Consider the following 18,775-nt stretch of genomic DNA (forward strand, 5'->3'; position numbering starts at 1 on the left):
GACACACAATTCTTGAAAATTCTCATGTTCAATTCAAAGCAGGTCGATTTTTAAGTATCTGTAAAGCAGGATGGAGGGATGAATACAGACAGACAGAAAGAGATCTTGTTTAAAGAGGTAGAAGAGAATCTGACTTGTCTTTGAAGAGGATGTACAGTATGTCCGCCTGGTCTGGTAGACTGTGGGTGTCTCTGAGGAGCTGGACCAGACTATTGTAGTCTATATCACCACTGGAATCTCTGGGCAGGTTACACTCTGAGGTCACTACAACCTGAGGAAACTATAGAGAGAGGTGGAGGAGAGAGAGAGAAAGTGAGAGAGAGTGGTCTTTTAGTATAAGGCTTGAGAAAATGTTAATGTGCACTCACACACACACACACACTCCTACCTGACTGGTGTGAGGCGCAGAGGAATCTGTGAGGGTGAGGTGTAGGGAGGGCTGAGGGGCACGGAAGAGCTTGGTGGGGAGATACAAGTGGGCATCTAGAAGAAAGAGGGAGGGTAGAGAGCGACAGAGGGGGGGGGGGGGAGCGACAGAGAGGGGGGAGAGAGAGAGAGCAACAGAGAGGGGTGAGATAGATAGAGCGACAGAGAGGGGGGGGTGGGAGAGAGAGCGACAGAGAGGGGGGGGAGAGCGACGGGGGGGGTTCGGGGGGAGATAGAGCGACAGAGAGGGGGGAGAGAGCGACAGAGAGGGGGGAGAGAGCGACAGAGAGGGGGGGAGGAGGGTAGAGGGGGGAGGAGGGGAGAGAGAGAGAGAGAGGGGGGGAGGAGGGTAGAGAGAGCGACAGAGAGGAGGGGGTGGGAGAGAGAGCGACAGAGAGGGGGGGAGAGCGACGGGGGGGGGGGGGGGGGGTTCGGGGGGAGATAGAGCGACAGAGAGGGGGGAGAGAGCGACAGAGAGGGGGGGGGAGGGTAGAGGGGGGAGGAGGGGAGAGAGAGAGAGAGGGGGGGGGAGGGTAGAGAGAGCGACAGAGAGAAGGGGGATGGAGGGTAGAGAGAGAGGGGGGGAGGAGGGTAGAGAGAGCGACAGAGAGGGGGGGAGGAGGGTAGAGAGAGAGAGAGAGGGGGGGAGGAGGGGAGAGAGAGTGACAGAGAGGGGGGAGGAGGGAAGAGAGAGAGGGGGGGTAGAGAGAGCGACAGAGAGGGGGGGGGGGAGAGCGACAGAGAGGGGGGGGGGGGGGGGGTAAAAAGAGAGGTGAAAAGAGAGATCTGATCAATGACCTTGATGGAACAGGTACCAGGGAGGAACCTGCAGACAATGGGCCTCCATGGAATGAGTTGGACACCCTTAAAAAGTTGCTCACTGTGTAGGTGGAGTTCCTTGGCCTTGTGCATCAGAGACACCATATCCTTGGTCTTGGTGGCTGCTGCTTTGAACCTGTCCAACCCTCCAGAGTCACCTCTGACCTATAACCCAAAATAATCATCCAGAAAAGACATGGGACAAGTGTATTGGTTAGATTAGGGCCAGGTTTCCCAGAGACAGATTAAGCCTAATCCTGGACTATAAACCAATTTCAATGGAGATTCTCCAATGAGCTTCTTTTTTTTTGTCCAGGACGAGGCTTCATCTAGATCTGAGAATCTGGCCCCAGATATATATTTAATACTTTGTGAGAAAATGTTATGTAAAAAAAATAAAATAATGTATTTACTAATAAATAACCCTGACCTTTGACCCTCTGCTGGGGTTCGCTGTGATCAACAACTGGTCCAGGTACTGGGCTAGATCATCAGCCTCTAGAGAGGGAGGGGGAGAAAGGAGGAGGGAGAGAGGAAGGGGAGTAGAAGGAGAGAGAGGGAGAGCGGGAGGGAGGGGGAGAAAGGAGGAGGGGAGAGATGAATGGGAGTAGAAGGAGAGAGAGAGACACACACACACACACACACAGAGCTAAGGGCTTTGCAAGTTTGAATTTTATAAAGTTAGTGTGGGAGAGGTGGAGAAATTATTGTAATGACAAACCTCCTGCATTGACAACTTAGATGTAAAGCTACCGAGGATGGTAGCTGACTCTATAGCCACTCCTATCTGTCATATCTTTAATCTGAGCCGAGAGGAAAGGCTTTGTCCTCAGGCCTGGAGGGAAGCCATAGTATATCCGCTACCCAAGAGCGGTAAAGCGGCCATTACTGGTTCTAACAGCAGACCTATAAGCTTGCTACCAGCACTTAGCAAACTGTTGAAAAAAATGTGTTTGACCAAATACAATGCTATTTCTCTGTCAACAAATTAACAACAGACTTTCAGCATGCTTATAGTGAAGGGCACTCAACATGAACTGCACTGACACAAATGACTGATGATTGGTTGAGAGAAATTGATAATAGGAAATTGTGGGAGCTGTACTGTTAGATTTCAGTGCAGCCTTTGATATTACTGACCATAACATGTTGTTGAAAAAAACGTATAACTTATGGCTTTTCAACATCTGCAATATCATGGATTCAGAGCGATCTATCTAATAGAACTCAAAGGGTTTTCTATAATGGAAGCTTCTCTAATGTCAAACATGTAACGTGTGGTGTACCGCAGGGCAGCTCTCTAGGCCCTCTACTCTTTTCTATTTTTACCAATGACCTGCCACTGGCATTAAACAAAGCATGTGTGTCCATGTATGCTGATGATTCAACCATATACGCATCAGCAACCACAGGTAATGAAGTCACTGAAACCCTTAACAAAGAGTTGCAGTCTGTTTTGGAATAAACTGGTCCTGAACATCTCTAAAACTAAGAGCATTGTATTTGGTACAAATCATTCCTTAAGTTCTAGACATCAGCTGAATCTGGTAATGAATGGTGTGGCTGTTGAACAAGTTGAGGGGACTAAATTACTTGGCGTTACCTTAGATTGTAAACTGTCATGGTCAAAATATATACAGTTGAAGTCGGAAGTTTACATACACCTTAGTAAAAATTCCCTGTCTTAGGTCAGTTAGGATCTCCACTGTATTTTAAGAATGTGAAATGTCAGAATAATAGTAGAGAGAATGATTTGTTTCAGCTTTTATTTCTTTCATCACATTCCCAGTGGGTCAGAAGTTTAAATACACTCAATTAGTATTTGGTAATCAAACTTTAACTCCCTGACTGATGTATTGAGATGTTGCTTCAATATATCCACATCATTTTCCTTCCTCATGATGCCATCTATTTTGTGAAGTGCACCAGTCCATCCTGCAGCAAAGCACCCCCACAACATGATGCTGCCACCCCCGTGCTTCACGGTTGGGATGGTGGTTGGGATGGTGTTCTTCGGCTTGCAAGCCTCCCCCTTTTTCCTCCAAACATAACGATGGTCATTATGGCCAAACAGCTCTGTTTTGTTTCATTCGACCAGAGGCCAATTCTCCAAAAAGTATGATCTTTGTCACCATGTGCAGTTGAAAACCATTTTTTATGACGGTTTTGGAGCAGTGGCTTCTTCCTTGCTGAGCGGCCTTTCAGGTTATGTCGATATAGGGACTCGTTTGACTGCGGACATAGATACCTTTATACCAGTTTCCTCCAGCATCTTCACAAGGTCCTTTGCTGTTGTTTTTGGATTGATATGCACTTTTTGCAACAACATATGTTCATCTCGAGCAGACAGAACGCGTCTCCTTCATGAGCGGTATGATGGCTACGTGGTCCCATGGTGTTTATACTTACGTACTATTGTTTGTACAGATGAACATGGTACCTTCAGGCATTTGGAAATTGTTCCCAATGATGAACCAGACTTGTGAAGGTCTACAAAAAAAATTCTGAGGTCTTGGCTGATTTCTTTTGATTTTCCCATGATGTCAAGCAAAGAGGCAGTGAGTTTGAAGGTAGGCCTTCAAATACATCCAGAGGTACACCTCCAATTGACTCAAATGATGTCAATTAGCCTACCAGAAGCTTCTAAAGCCATGACATAATTTTATGGAATTTCAAGCTGTTTAAAGCCACAGTCAACTTAGTGTATGTAAACTTCTGACCCACTGGAATTGTGATACAGTGAATTATAAGTGAAATAATCTGTCTGTAAACAATTGTTAGAAAAATTACTTGTGTCATGCACAAAGTAGATGTCCTAACCGACTTGCCAAAACTATAGTTTGTTAGCAAGAAATTTGTGGAGTGGTTGAAAAACAAGTTTTAATGACTCCAACCTAAGTCTATGTAAACTACTGACTTCAACTGTAGATGCAAGGGTTGTAAACATGGGGAGAAGCCTGGCCGTATTAAAGAGATGCTCCGCTTTTTTAACACCACACTCCAAAATGCAGTTTTCCCTCATCTTGATTATTGTCTAGTCGTGTGGTCCAGTGCTGCAAGGAAAGATCTAGTTAAGCTGCAGCTGGCCCAGAACAGAGCGGCACGTTTTGCTCTTCATTGTATTCAGAGGGCTGATATCAATACTATGCTGCCAGTCTCTCTTGGCTAAGAGTTGAGGAGAGACTGACTGCATCACTTCTTTTTATAAGAAACATTAATGTGTTGAAAATCCAAAATTGTTTGCATAGTCAACTTACACACAGTTCTGACTCACACACTTATCCCATCAGACATGCCACCAGGGGTCTTTTCATAGTCCCCAAATACAGAACAAATTCAAGAAAACGTAGAGTATTATATAGAGCCCTTATTGCATGGAACTTCCTTCCATCTCATATTGCTCAAATAAACAGCAAACCTGGTCTCAAAAAACACCTCGCGGCACAAAGCCTCTCCCCTATTTGACCTAGATAGTTTGTGTGTATGCATTGATATGTAGGCTACGTGTGCCCTTTAAAAAATAAATGTATGTAGTTCTGTTCTTGAGCTGTTCTTGTCTATTGATGTTCTGTATTATGTTGTGTGTGGCCCCCAGGAAGAGTAGTTGCTGCTTTTGCAACAGCTAATAGGGATCCAAATAAAATACCACAATACCTCTGTCCCTCCCCTTCCTCCGTCCTTTCTTACCACCATTGAAGGTCATGTCATGCTCAGCAAAGCATCCATAGTCATCATCATCATCTTGTTCCCGGCCCATGCCGCCCGCATCCTTACTGGCATCCAGGAAGCTGAGTTTGGCAAAACAGGAAGTGGTCAGGAACTCAGAGAGCTTCCCCGTCTGGATCCTGGAGGGAGAGAAATGAATGGATCGATGTATGAATGATCAAAAGATTGAACGATTAAACAAAAACAAACTGACAGACTGAGGGATAAATGAATTCATGTTTTTGTTCCTTAATTTCTTCAAACAAACCGACAGACGGGCGACAGAGTCACAGATGGACAGATGAATGAATGAATAAGTAAGGAGCCCTCACCTTGCTCCTCCATAGTATCCATCCTGTAGCTTCTTCAGAGTAGCCAGAACCGCAGGGTCCAGGTCAGAGTGGTCTTCAGCTGAAACATACAGGGACAATGAGCTAACACACACACACACACACACACACACACACACACACACACACACACACACACACACACACACACACACACACACACACACACACACACACACACACACACACACACACACACACACACACACACACACACACACCCTGGTGTGTGACTCACTGAGCATGGTCTGAGAGATAGGAAAGGTGACAGTGGGTCTTCCAGTCATCCTCCATCGAGAGGAGAGGTAGGACAGGTCTGTACGAAGCATATCAACAATCATCTGGTTGTCCAACGCCAAGTAGAACTGCTGGTGATCTATGAACTGGAGGGAGGGAGGGGGGGGGGGCGGAGGGAGGGAGGGAGGGAGGGAATAAAAAAGACTAGTAACTATCCTTCTCTTCCCGGGACATTCAGTAGCTACTGTCTAAAGTGATATCCAAATAAAGGAGCATTTGAACGATGAAATGATCCTAGAAAGTCATCAGGGATGTAAGGACACTCATCAGTCCCCAGTTCAAAAGTTATGACACAGGACCACAATGTAACCATGCATCGGTCGACAGGACCACAATGTAACCATGCATCGGTCGACAGGACCACAATGTAACCATGCATCGGTCGACAGGACTATACTATAGCTAGGCTGCATGCTAAACTATAGCTAGGCTGCATGCTATACTATAGCTAGGCTGTATGCTATACTATAGCTAGGCTGCATGCTATACTATAGCTAGGCTGCATGCTATACTATACTATAGCTAGGCTGCATGCTAAACTATAGCTAGGCTGCATGCTATACTATAGCTAGGCTTCATGCTATACTATAGCTAGGCTGCATGCTATACTATACTATAGCTAGGCTGCATGCTATACTATAGCTAGGCTGCATGCTATACTATACTATAGCTAGGCTGCATGCTAAACTATAGCTAGGCTGCATGCTATACTATACTATAGCTAGGCTTCATGCTATACTATAGCTAGGCTGCATGCTATACTATAGCTAGGCTGCATGCTATACTATACTATAGCTAGGCTGCATGCTAAACTATAGCTAGGCTGCATGCTATACTATAGCTAGGCTTCATGCTATACTATAGCTAGGCTGCATGCTATACTATACTATAGCTAGGCTGCATGCTATACTATAGCTAGGCTGCATGCTATACTATACTATAGCTAGGCTGCATGCTAAACTATAGCTAGGCTGCATGCTATACTATACTATAGCTAGGCTTCATGCTATACTATAGCTAGGCTGCATGCTATACTATAGCTAGGCTGCATGCTATACTATACTATAGCTAGGCTGCATGCTATACTATACTATAGCTAGGCTGCATGCTATACTATACTATAGCTAGGCTGCATGCTATACTATACTATAGCTAGGCTGCATGCTAAACTATAGCTAGGCTGCATGCTATACTATACTATAGCTAGGCTGCATGCTAAACTATAGCTAGGCTGCATGCTATACTATACTATAGCTAGGCTACATGCTAAACTATAGCTAGGCTGCATGCTATACTATAGCTAGGCTACATGCTAAACTATAGCTAGGCTGCATGCTATACTATAGCTAGGCTGCATGCTAAACTATAGCTAGGCTGCATGCTATACTATAGCTAGGCTGCATGCTATACTATAGCTAGGCTGCATGCTATACTATAGCTAGGCTGCATGCTATACTATAGCTAGGCTGCATACTATACTATAGCTAGGCTGCATGCTATACTATACTATAGCTAGGCTGCATGCTATACTATAGCTAGGCTGCATGCTATACTATAGCTAGGCTGCATGCTATACTATACTATAGGTAGTTAGGTAGACTACATGCTTATAGGTAGGTAGACTACATGCTTATAGGTAGGTAGGTAGACTACATGCTATAGGTAGGTAGGGATACCACATGCTATAGGTAGGTAGGTAGACTACATGCTATAGGTAGGTAGACTACATGCTGATCAGGTCTTACAATAAAGTTTATTTTCATTGTTCTGGTTCACCATGAGCAATAGTTTTGGTAGCTTTAGCTTCTACACACACACACACACACACACACACACACACACACACACACACACACACACACACACACACACACACACACACACACACACACACACACACACACCTTACACACACCACACACACCACACACACCACACACACCACACACACCACACACACACACACACAGACCTTTATTTTCATTACATTTTGGGGAGGTTAGGGATAATATTTTGAGGGTTAGGGTTAAAGTTAGGGTTAAGGACTAGGGATAGAGTTAGGGTTAGGTTAAGTGTTAGGGAAAATAATTCTTAATGGTCAATTTTTTCCCCTTAACTTAACCTTAAAATAGCATTTTAACAAATTCAGGACATGAAAAACATCCTGACTTGTCAAAAAAGTTTTTTTTTTCCTAGCTCGTCAGGACATTCAATTGAAATGTTAAACACACACACCACACACACACACAAAACTGTACTGTATCTACCTGTGGCGTGAAGGCAAAGATGGTGTTGCGGATGACATAGAACTTAGAAGTTCCTAGACATCCAATCCTCCTGTAGGGTCTACCAGTCAGCCCCAGTCTCTGGTTACGTCCTGGGGAAGAGGAGGAGTACAGATCGATGTGAGTAAGACCTTTAGACAGGTCAACATTCACAAGGTCGCAGGGCCAGACGGATTACCAGGACGTGTACTCCAACTATGCGCTGACCAACTGGCAAGGGTCTTCACTGACATTTTCAACCTCTCCCTGTCTGAGTCTGTAATACCAACATGTTTCAAGCAGACCACCATAGTCCCTGTGCCCAAGAACACTAAGGTAACCTGCCTGAATGACTAACGACCCGTAGCACTCACGTGTGTAGCCATAAAGTGGTTTGAAAGGCTGGTCATGGCTCACATCACCATTATCCCAGAAACCCTAGACCCAATTCACATACTGCCGCAACAGATCCACAGATGACGCAATCTCAATCGCACTCCACACTGCCCTTTCCCACCTGGACAAAAAGAACACCTATGTGAGAATGCTATTCATTGACTACAGCTCAGCGTTCAACACCATTGTGCCCTCAAAGCTCATCACTAAGCTAAGGACGCTGGGACCAAACACCTCCCTTTGCAACTGGATCCTGGACTTCCTGATGTGCCACCCCCAGGTGGTAACAGTAGGTAACAACACACCCGCCACGCTGATCCTCAACACAGGGGCCCCTCAGGGGTGCGTGCTCAGTCCCCTCCTGTACTCCCTGTTCACTCATGACTGCACGGCCAGGCATGACTCCAACACCATCATTAAGTTTGCTGATGACACAACAGTGGTAGGCCTGATCACCGACAACGACGATACAGCCTATAAGAAGGAGGTCAGAGACCTGACCGTGTGGTGCCGGGACAACAACCTCTCCCTCAATGTGTTCAAGACAAAGGAGATGATTGTGGACTACAGGAAAAGGAGGACCGAGCACACCCCCATTCTCATTGATGGGGCTGCAGTGGAGCAGGTTGAGAGCTTCAAGTTCCTTGGTGTCCACATCACCAACAAACTAACAGGGTCTAAGCACATCGACAACACCTTTTCCCCCTCAGGAGAATGAAAAGATTTGGCATGGGTCCTCAGATCCTCAAAAAGTTATACAGCTGCACCATTGAGAACATCCTGACTGGTTGCATCACTGCCTGGTGTGGCAACTGCTCGGCCTCTGAGGCAAGGCACTACAGAGGGTAGTGCGAACGGCTCAGTACATCACTGGGGCCAAGCTTCCTGCCATCTAGAACCAGAGATACCTAGAGATACCATCTAGAGATACCAGGCGGTGTCAGAGGAAGGCCCTAAAAATTGTCAAAGACTCCAGCCACCCTAGTCATAGACTGTTCTCTCTGCTACCGCATGGCAAGCGGTACCAGAGCGCCAAGTCTAGGTCCAAGAGGCTTCTAAACAGCTTCTACCCCCAAGCCATAAGACTCTGAACATCGAATCAAATGGCATTATTTGCATTGCCATTTACACTGCTGTTATTATATATGCATAGTCACTTTAATAACTGTACCTACATGTACATATTACCTCAACTAACCGGTGCCCCCGCACATTGACTCGCTACCGCTAACAGGTCTTTAACCTTTTGCCAATAGGTGGCGCAATTAGCATTTTTTATTTCTGGGTGTCACCAAATTAAACTGCCTCGTGCTCAATTCTTGATCGTACAATATGCATATTATTAATTCTATTGGATAGAAAACACTTTCTAGTTTCTATAGCCGTTGGAATTTTGTCTGTGGGTGACCCAGAACTCTTTCTACAGCGAAATCCATGACAGGTACTGCGATGGTCTGAGAGCGAAGCTCTGATTTCAGATCAGTTTTGAAAGTCTGTGAATATCCTATGGAACGACATGAACTGCACCCGCCTTCCCCTGGATGTCAGTAACCAATGAGAAGTGGAATGGGCTTGCTGCGTAGCTCTCAGAGGTTATAAAAGGCCAAGGAGCGAGAGGAGCCTTCCTTTCGACGCTGAACATTGCGCGAAGTGGACCTCAGGATGCCATTTTCAAACGCTCAATTTTAAACGTTAGATGTATCCATCTGTAATTTAATTAGACATAGGTGTTAGAAGCATCATAACGAAGCTATTTTAAACCGAGTTATATCAGATTATGCGAGTATATTGCTATTTTTCGGAATTTCAACAGTATTGCGCCTTGAGGATTTGGACACGTTGGTGCAAAATAGCTATGGCTAGCTAGTGTTAGCTGCTATATCAGAAGTTGAATGCAACGTTTTACAACCAAGCAACGATTCTTTTGGACAAAGAACCACCATGGCAAGATTCTGATGGAAGCTCGTCGAAAAGTAAGAGCTATTTATGATGTTATTCCGTTTTTATGTGGAAAAATGTAAACTCAATAATGGTGAATAGTGACGCCATTATTGCGTCACTAGTCTGGCTGTAACGCACACTGTATGTCTAGTAACGTTAATTTTAAAAATCTAACTCTGCGGTTGCATTAATAACTAATACATCTTTCATTTCATGTCCAACCTGTATTTTTTTTGTCAAGTTTATGAATAGTTTTTGATAAAAATATTTGTATTTTCAAAATGGCGCCGGCCAGATTGCTTGAGTAGTTGAACACTATTTCCATTGTGTAAGCACGATTTGTGCCGCTAAATTTGCACATTTTCGATCAAAGTCTATATGGATTGTGTAATATGATGTTACAGGAGTGTCATCTGAAGAATTCTGAGAAGGTTAGTGAAAAGTTATATATTTTGGCGATGTTGAGTTATCGCTCTCTTTGGCTAGAATCAATGCTCTGGTAACGTTTGCATATGTGGTATGCTAATATAACGATTCATTGTGTTTTCGCCGTAAAACACTTAGAAAATCTGAAATGTCTGAATTCACAAGATCTGTGTCTTTCCATTGCTATGTGCTGTGTATTTTTAAGAAATGTTTTATGATGAGTAAATTGGTAATACACGTTGCTGTCTGTAGTAATTCTAGGAGCTTTGGTGAGATTTGTGATGCTGGCTGCAATGGCAAACTATGATTTATACCTGAAATATGCACATTTTTCTAACAAAACCTATCCTATACCATAAATATGTTATCAGACTGTCATCTGATGAGGTTTTTTCTTGGTTAGTGGCTATCAATATCTTAGTTTAGCCGAATTGGTGATAGCTACTGGTGTTGAGAAAAAATGGTGGACAAAGAAAAAGGGTGTCTTTTGCTAACATGGTTAGCTAATAGATTTACATATTTTGTCTTCCCTGTAAAACATTTTAAAAATTTGAAATGGTGACTTTATTCACAAGATCTGTATCTTTCATTTGGTGTCTTGGACTTGTGATTTAATGATATTTAGATGCTACTATTTAAATGTGACGCTATGCTAGTGATGCTAATCAGTGTGGGGGGGGGGGGGGGGTGATCCCGGATCCGGGTTTCTGAGGCGGTAAAAGTTTATTATTTTTTAAATATATTTTTTAACTTCATTGTTGGTTAAGGGCTTGTAAGTAAACATTTCACTGTAAAGTCTACACCTGTTGTTTTCGGCGCATGTGACAAATACAATTTGATTTGATATTCAGCATGCTTTTCAGTCCAGGATTAGGGTCCGGGAAACTGGCCGTCACCGCCCGGTGTAGAAGTGGCTTCTAATACCAGTTTTTGCTTTTGTAATGATATTTTCTTGCCGTCAAAAACATTTTTTGGTAAGTAATTTCGGTAGTGAAAGATTTATTACCGAGTTATACGTAAATGTGGCTGAGGACTCTAGCAGGTTGGACGTCAGCTATTGTCTCCACCTCCATATCCCATATCCCAGTCTCCATATCCCATATCCCAGTCTCCATATCCCATATCCCAGTCTCCATATCCCATATCCCAGTCTCCATATCCCAGTCTCCATATCCCATATCCCATATCCCAGTCTCCATATCCCACATCCCATATCCCAGTCTCCATATCCCATATCCCAGTCTCCATATCCCATATCCCAGTCTCCATATCCCATTCTTCCCTCTCTGTGTTTACCGAGTCGAGCGTAAATGTGGCTGAGGACTCTAGCAGGTTGGACGTGGATGGGGTGTATGTCAGCTATTGTCTCCACCTCTATCCCATTCTTCATCAACAACTCCTGGATCTCCTCGTTCTCTGCCAGGATAGACACTACAGGAGGAGGAAGATAATAAAATAAAAAACATAGGAGTTATGACAGACTTATTTCACTATTAAAATAGCTAGAAATATGTAATTTTCTCTGTAAAATGTGTTTGACTGTTGGGGTGGTGGGGTTCTTCCGTAAACAAGTATGTCATGAGATGATTGTTGCATGTGGGATGTAAAACTTAAAAAAATGCTTAATAAAAAAATATTAACAGTAACACTCAAAAGCTGTCACCTACTCATTCAGGGTTTTTCTTTATTTTTACTATTTTCTATATTGTAGAATAACAGTGAAGACATCAAAACTATGAAATAACACATATGAAATCATGTAGTAAGCAAAAAAATTGTGTTAAACAAAGTAGCTACCCTTTGCCTTGACAGCTTTGCGCACTCTTGGCATTCTCTCAACCAGCTTCACCTGGAATGCTTTTCCAATAGTCCACATGTGCTGAGTACTTGTTGGCTGCTTTTCCTTCACTCTGCGGTCCAACTCATCCCAAACCATCTCAATTGGGTTGAGGTCGGGTGATTGTGGAGGCCAGGTCATCTGATGCAGCACTCCATCACTCTCCTTTTTGGTCAAATAGACCTTTCACGGACTGGAGGTGTGTTGGGTCATTGTCCTGTTGAAAAACAAACGATAGTCCCACTAAGCGAAAACCAGATGGGATGGCGTATCGCTGCAGAATGCTGTGGTAGCCGTACTGGTTAAGTGTGCCTTGAATTCTAAATAAATCACTGACAGAGTCACTAGCAAAGCACCCCGACACCATCACACCTCCTCCATGCTTCACGGTGGGAACCACAAGTGAAGATCATCCGTTCACCTACTCTGCGTCTGACCAAGACACGGCGGTTGGAACCAAGAATCTCAAATTTGGACTCCAGACCAAAGGACAGATTTCCACCGGTCTAATGACCATTGCTCGTGTTTCTTGGCCCAAGCAAGTCTCTTCTTATTATTGGTGTCCTTTAGTAGTGGTTACTTTGCAGCAATTAGACCATGAAGGCCTGATTCACACGGTCTTCTCTGAACAGTTGATGTTGAAATGTGTCTTCTTCTTGAACTCTGTGAAGCATCTATTTGGGCTGCAATCTGAGGTGCAGTTAACTCTAATGAACTTATCCTCTGCAGCAGAGGTAACTCTGAGTCTTCCTTTTCTGTGGTGGTCCTCATGAGAGCCAGTTTCATCATAGCGCTTGATGGTTTTTGCGACTGCACTTGAAGAAACTTTCAAAGTTCTTGAAATGTTCCCTATTGACTGACCTTCATGTCTTAAAGTAATGATGGACTGTCGTTTCTCTTTGCTTATTTGAGCTGTTCTTGCCATAATATGGACTTGGTCTTTTACCAAATAGGGCTATATTCTGTATACCACCCCTACCTAGTCACAACACAACTGATTGGCTCAAATGCATTAAAAAGGAAAGAAATTCCACAAATTAACTTTTAACAAGGCAAAACTGTTAATTGAAATGCATTCCAGGTGACTACCTCATGAAGCTGGTTGAGAGAATGCCAAGAGTGTGCAAAGCTGTCATCAAGGCAAACGGTGGCAACTTTGAAAAATCTCAAATATAAAATATATTTTGATTTGTTTAACATTTTTGGTTTACTACATGATTCCATGTGTTATTTTATAGTTCATGTCTTCACTATTATTCTACAATGTAGACAATAGTAAAAATAAAGAAAAACCCTTGAATGAGTAGGTGTCCAAACTGTATATATATTTAATAGCTACATTCAGTATACAGTATTTATTAAGGCTGGTTTACAGTTGGTCTATTGACATGTCTGTAGACAGTTGCCATAGCGACATCATAAACATTCTATTCTGATCAAACTTGCCCTTGTCGTTATGAAAAAGCATCAACACAAAACCACAGTCTCTACGTGACATCAGCTGCCCGGTGCTCCAGACAGTCTCTACGTGACATCAGCTGCCCGGTGCTCCAGACAGTCTCTACGTGACATCAGTTGCTCGGTGCTCCAGACAGTCTCTACGTGACATCAGTTGCTCGGTGCTCCAGGAAGTCTCTACGTGACATCAGCAGTGCTCCAGACAGTCTCTACGTGACATCAGCTGCCCGGTGCTCCAGACAGTCTCTACGTGACATCAGCTGCCCGGTGCTCCAGACAGTCTCTACGTGACATCAGCTGCCCAGTGCTCCAGACAGTCTCTACGTGCCATCAGCTGCCCGGTGCTCCAGACAGTCTCTACGTGCCATCAGCTGCCCAGTGCTAAAGACAGTCTCTACGTGCCATCAGCTGCCCGGTGCTAAAGACAGTCTCTACGTGACATCAGCAGTGCTCCAGACAGTCTCTACGTGCCATCAGCTGCCCGGTGCTCTAGACAGTCTCTACGTGCCATCAGCTGCCCGGTGCTCCAGACAGTCTCTACGTGACATCAGCAGTGCTCCAGACAGTCTCTACGTGACATCAGCTGCCCGGTGCTCCAGACAGTCTCTACTGAAATCAGCTGCCCGGTGCTCCAGACAGTCTCTACATGACATCAGCTGCCCGGTGCTCCAGACAGTCTCTACGTGCCATCAGCTGCCCGGTGCTCCAGACAGTCTCTACGTGACATCAGCAGTGCTCCAGACAGTCTCTACGTGACATCAGCTACCCGGTGCTCCAGACAGTCTCTACTGAAATCAGCTGCCCGGTGCTCCAGACAGTCTCTACATGACATCAGCTGCCCGGTGCTCCAGACAGTCTCTACATGACATCAGCTGCCCGGTGCTCCAGACAGTCTCTACGTGACATCAGCTGCCCGGTGCTCCAGACAGTCTCTACATGACATCAGCTGCCCGGTGCTCCAGACAGTGTCTACGTGACATCAGCTGCCCGGTGCTCCAGACAGTCTCTACGTGACATCAGCTGCCCGGTGCTCCAGACAGTCTCTACGTGACATCAGCTGCCTGGTGCTCTGAAAAGCATACTTGCTCTATTTTAACGGCAATAAACCCATCAGTTAAAAAATTAAGTAAAATGTCAACTACAAGCAACTGTCTAAACAATATTTTATTCATTTTTCATTTTTAGCTAGCTAGCTGGCTAACCAGTTCAAATAATGACCAAGACTATAACTTCAGCTAATTTGATTCATTATTACAGAAAAATTAACCCACATCATTATTTACAAGGTAAAACGGCGAGCTTCCAGAAAATACCTTACGGTTGTGAATGTGACAAAATAAAAGTAGGTCATTCTATAAGAGAATTGTAGAACTCCTGCACCACCTTGTCACTGATGGATTTGGTCTTGTTGCTGTAGTAACTAGTAACCACGACAAGGAAACCGCCAGTCGCCGCGACGATCAACAGACATTCCACACGAGTATAAAGGACATGTTGTTTAGACCAGAGACTCCTGTCAGATTGTAATTGTCTAAAGACATGTTGTTTTGACCAGAGACTCCTGTCAGATTGTAATTGTCTACAGACATGTTGTTTTGACCAGAGACTCCTGTCAGATTGTAATTGTCTAAAGACATGTTGTTTTGACCAGAGACTCCTGTCAGATTGTAATTGTCTACAGACATGTTGTTTTGACCAGAGACTCCTGTCAGATTGTAATTGTCTCCAGACATGTTGTTTTGACCAGAGACTCCTGTCAGATTGTAATTGTCTACAGACATGTTGTTTTGACCAGAGACTCCTGTCAGATTGTAATTGTCTCCAGACATGTTGTTTTGACCAGAGACTCCTGTCAGATTGTAATTGTCTAAAGACATGTTGTTTTGATCAGAGACTCCTGTCAGATTGTAATTGTCTAAAGACATGTTGTTTTGACCAGGTATAATCTGGCCTTTAAATATGGTCCATTAGCAGACGCTTTTATCAAACGTAGATATATTATTCAGTATGTAGCCTCCAGGTCTCACCCTGCACCACCACATCTGGCTTGGGGATGGTGGAGAAACGTCGGTTGAGAGGATCTATCTCTCCAGGGGCCAGGAAACCCTGTAGAACACAGAGAGAGGGCAGAGCTTTACCATACAATACCGGAGAGAGGACTTTATCACTCTATGGCAGTTAGTCACAGGCTATTGGAGCGTTTGTAGCATAGTGTACACCAGCTATTGTAGCGTGTGTAGTATAGTGTACACTAGCTAGTGTAGCGTGTGTAGTATAGTGTACACTAGCTAGTGTATACTAGCTATTGTAGCATAGTGTATACTAGCTATTGTAGCGTGTGTAGTATAGTGTACACTAGCTAGTGTAGCGTGTGTAGTATAGTGTACACTAGCTAGTGTATACTAGCTATTGTAGCATAGTGTATACTAGCTATTGTAGCGTGTGTAGTATAGTGTACACTAGCTATTGTAGCATGTGTAGTATAGTGTACACTAGCTAGTGTATACTAGCTATTGTAGCATAGTGTACACCAGCTATTGTAGCGTGTGTAGCATAGTGTACACTAGCTAGTGTAGCGTGTGTAGTATAGTGTACACTAGCTAGTGTATACTAGCTATTGTAGCATAGTGTATACTAGCTATTGTAGCGTGTGTAGTATAGTGTACACTAGCTATTGTAGCATGTGTAGTATAGTGTACACTAGCTATTGTAGCGTGTGTAGTATAGTGTACACTAGCTAGTGTAGCATGTGTAGTATAGTGTACACTAGCTATTGTAGCGTGTGTAGTATAGTGTACACTAGCTAGTGTAGCATAGTGTGCACTAGCTATTGTAGCGTGTGTAGTATAGTGTACACTAGCTATTGTAGCATGTGTAGTATAGTGTACACTAGCTATTGTAGCGTGTGTAGTATAGTGTACACTAGCTATTGTAGCGTGTGTAGTATAGTGTACACTAGCTATTGTAGCGTGTGTAGTATAGTGTACACTAGCTATTGTAGCATGTGTAGTATAGTGTACACTAGCTAGTGTAGCGTGTGTAGTATAGTGTACACTAGCTAGTGTATACTAGCTATTGTAGCATAGTGTATACTAGCTATTGTAGCGTGTGTAGTATAGTGTACACTAGCTAGTGTAGCGTGTGTAGTATAGTGTACACCAGCTAGTGTATACTAGCTATTGTAGCATAGTGTATACTAGCTATTGTAGCGTGTGTAGTATAGTGTACACTAGCTATTGTAGCATGTGTAGTATAGTGTACACTAGCTATTGTAGCGTGTGTAGTATAGTGTACACTAGCTAGTGTAGCATAGTGTGCACTAGCTATTGTAGCGTGTGTAGTATAGTGTACACTAGCTATTGTAGCGTGTGTAGTATAGTGTACACTAGCTATTGTAGCATGTGTAGTATAGTGTACACTAGCTAGTGTAGCGTGTGTAGTATAGTGTACACTAGCTAGTGTATACTAGCTATTGTAGCATAGTGTATACTAGCTATTGTAGCGTGTGTAGTATAGTGTACACTAGCTAGTGTAGCGTGTGTAGTATAGTGTACACTAGCTAGTGTATACTAGCTATTGTAGCATAGTGTATACTAGCTATTGTAGCGTGTGTAGTATAGTGTACACTAGCTATTGTAGCATGTGTAGTATAGTGTACACTAGCTATTGTAGCGTGTGTAGTATAGTGTACACTAGCTAGTGTAGCATAGTGTGCACTAGCTATTGTAGCGTGTGCAGTATAGTGTACACTAGCTAGTGTAGCGTGTGTAGTATAGTTTACACTAGCTAGTGTAGCATGTGTAGTATAGTGTACACTAGCTAGTGTAGCGTGTGTAGTATAGTGTACACTAGCTAATGTAGCGTGTGTAGTAGTGTACACTAGCTAGTGTAGTGTTTGTAGCATAGTGTACACTAGCTATTGTAGCATGTGTAGTATAGTGTACACTAGCTAGTGTAGCGTGTGTAGTATAGTGTACACTAGCTAGTGTAGCGTGTGTAGTAGTGTACACTAGCTAGTGTAGTGTTTGTAGCATAGTGTACACTAGCTATTGTAGCATGTGTAGTATAGTGTACACTAGCTAGCGTAGTGTGTGTAGTGTAGTATACACTAGCTAGCGTAGATTGTGTAGTATAGTATACACTAGCTATTGTAGCGTGTGTAGTATAGTATACACTAGCTAGTGTAGTGTGTGTAGTGTAGTATACACTAGCTAGCGTAGTGTGTGTAGTGTACACTAGCTAGTGTAGTGAGTGACCGCTCACCTCTGCCAGTAGACTTCCCAGGACGTAGAGGGACTGACCCCACTTAAGAGGGAGCTTCCCCAGAGGGACCCTCTCCACAGAGTGGGGGTTTACATACTCCTCATCCACCTGTTGGTTACAGACACACAGTTATAATACACACTAACCCACTCCACAGAGTGGGGGTTTACATACTCCTCATCCACCTGTAATAAACACAATTGGTTCACATGTATGACTAGGCTTGCTAAACTCCCAGGTGTTCCAGAAATCATGGTTGGAGGACTTTGAAGTTCCTGTTTATTCCCTTCCTATTCCGGGAATCTACCAGCCAGGACTTCTGGGAAATGTTGTGAAAGTTCCAGTAAGCCACCACTACACCCTGGTGTTCCAGTCTTACCCTATCAGGTGGAACGCTGTAGAGCTCTGGTAGTAGACAGATCCCGTCCTTCTGCTTGATCAGAATCCCCTCCAGAGCATCCCTGTACTCCTGGACCTGGACGGTTTACAAACAGAGACACGACAGATAAAGACAATGCTATGAAGGCATATAACTTCTAGATGAATTCCTATGAGAGTTCATAGCCTGCTCAGGAAGCCTGGCAGTTGCTGGA

General features: G+C 43.9%; 1 protein-coding gene across 3 annotated transcripts in view; it reads right to left on the reverse strand.

The window, feature by feature from the left end:
* phka1a (phosphorylase kinase, alpha 1a (muscle)) overlaps positions 1 to 18,775 on the reverse strand; it is a 56,274-nt gene that overhangs the window by 10,936 nt on the left and 26,563 nt on the right. For all 3 annotated transcript variants that reach the window (XM_055901307.1, XM_055901308.1, XM_055901309.1), the window contains exons 11-22: positions 18,562 to 18,657; positions 18,183 to 18,290; positions 15,947 to 16,025; positions 11,921 to 12,055; positions 7,865 to 7,974; positions 5,539 to 5,683; positions 5,283 to 5,361; positions 4,933 to 5,090; positions 1,676 to 1,743; positions 1,308 to 1,410; positions 389 to 483; positions 135 to 280 (exon numbers count right to left, since the gene is read on the reverse strand). In XM_055901307.1, the coding sequence (XP_055757282.1) occupies positions 135 to 280; positions 389 to 483; positions 1,308 to 1,410; positions 1,676 to 1,743; positions 4,933 to 5,090; positions 5,283 to 5,361; positions 5,539 to 5,683; positions 7,865 to 7,974; positions 11,921 to 12,055; positions 15,947 to 16,025; positions 18,183 to 18,290; positions 18,562 to 18,657 (1,322 nt within the window). The remainder of the gene's footprint in view (positions 1 to 134; positions 281 to 388; positions 484 to 1,307; positions 1,411 to 1,675; positions 1,744 to 4,932; positions 5,091 to 5,282; positions 5,362 to 5,538; positions 5,684 to 7,864; positions 7,975 to 11,920; positions 12,056 to 15,946; positions 16,026 to 18,182; positions 18,291 to 18,561; positions 18,658 to 18,775) is intronic.

Source organism: Salvelinus fontinalis, chromosome 36 (genome assembly GCF_029448725.1).
Source record: "Salvelinus fontinalis isolate EN_2023a chromosome 36, ASM2944872v1, whole genome shotgun sequence".
NCBI lineage: Eukaryota > Metazoa > Chordata > Actinopteri > Salmoniformes > Salmonidae > Salvelinus > Salvelinus fontinalis.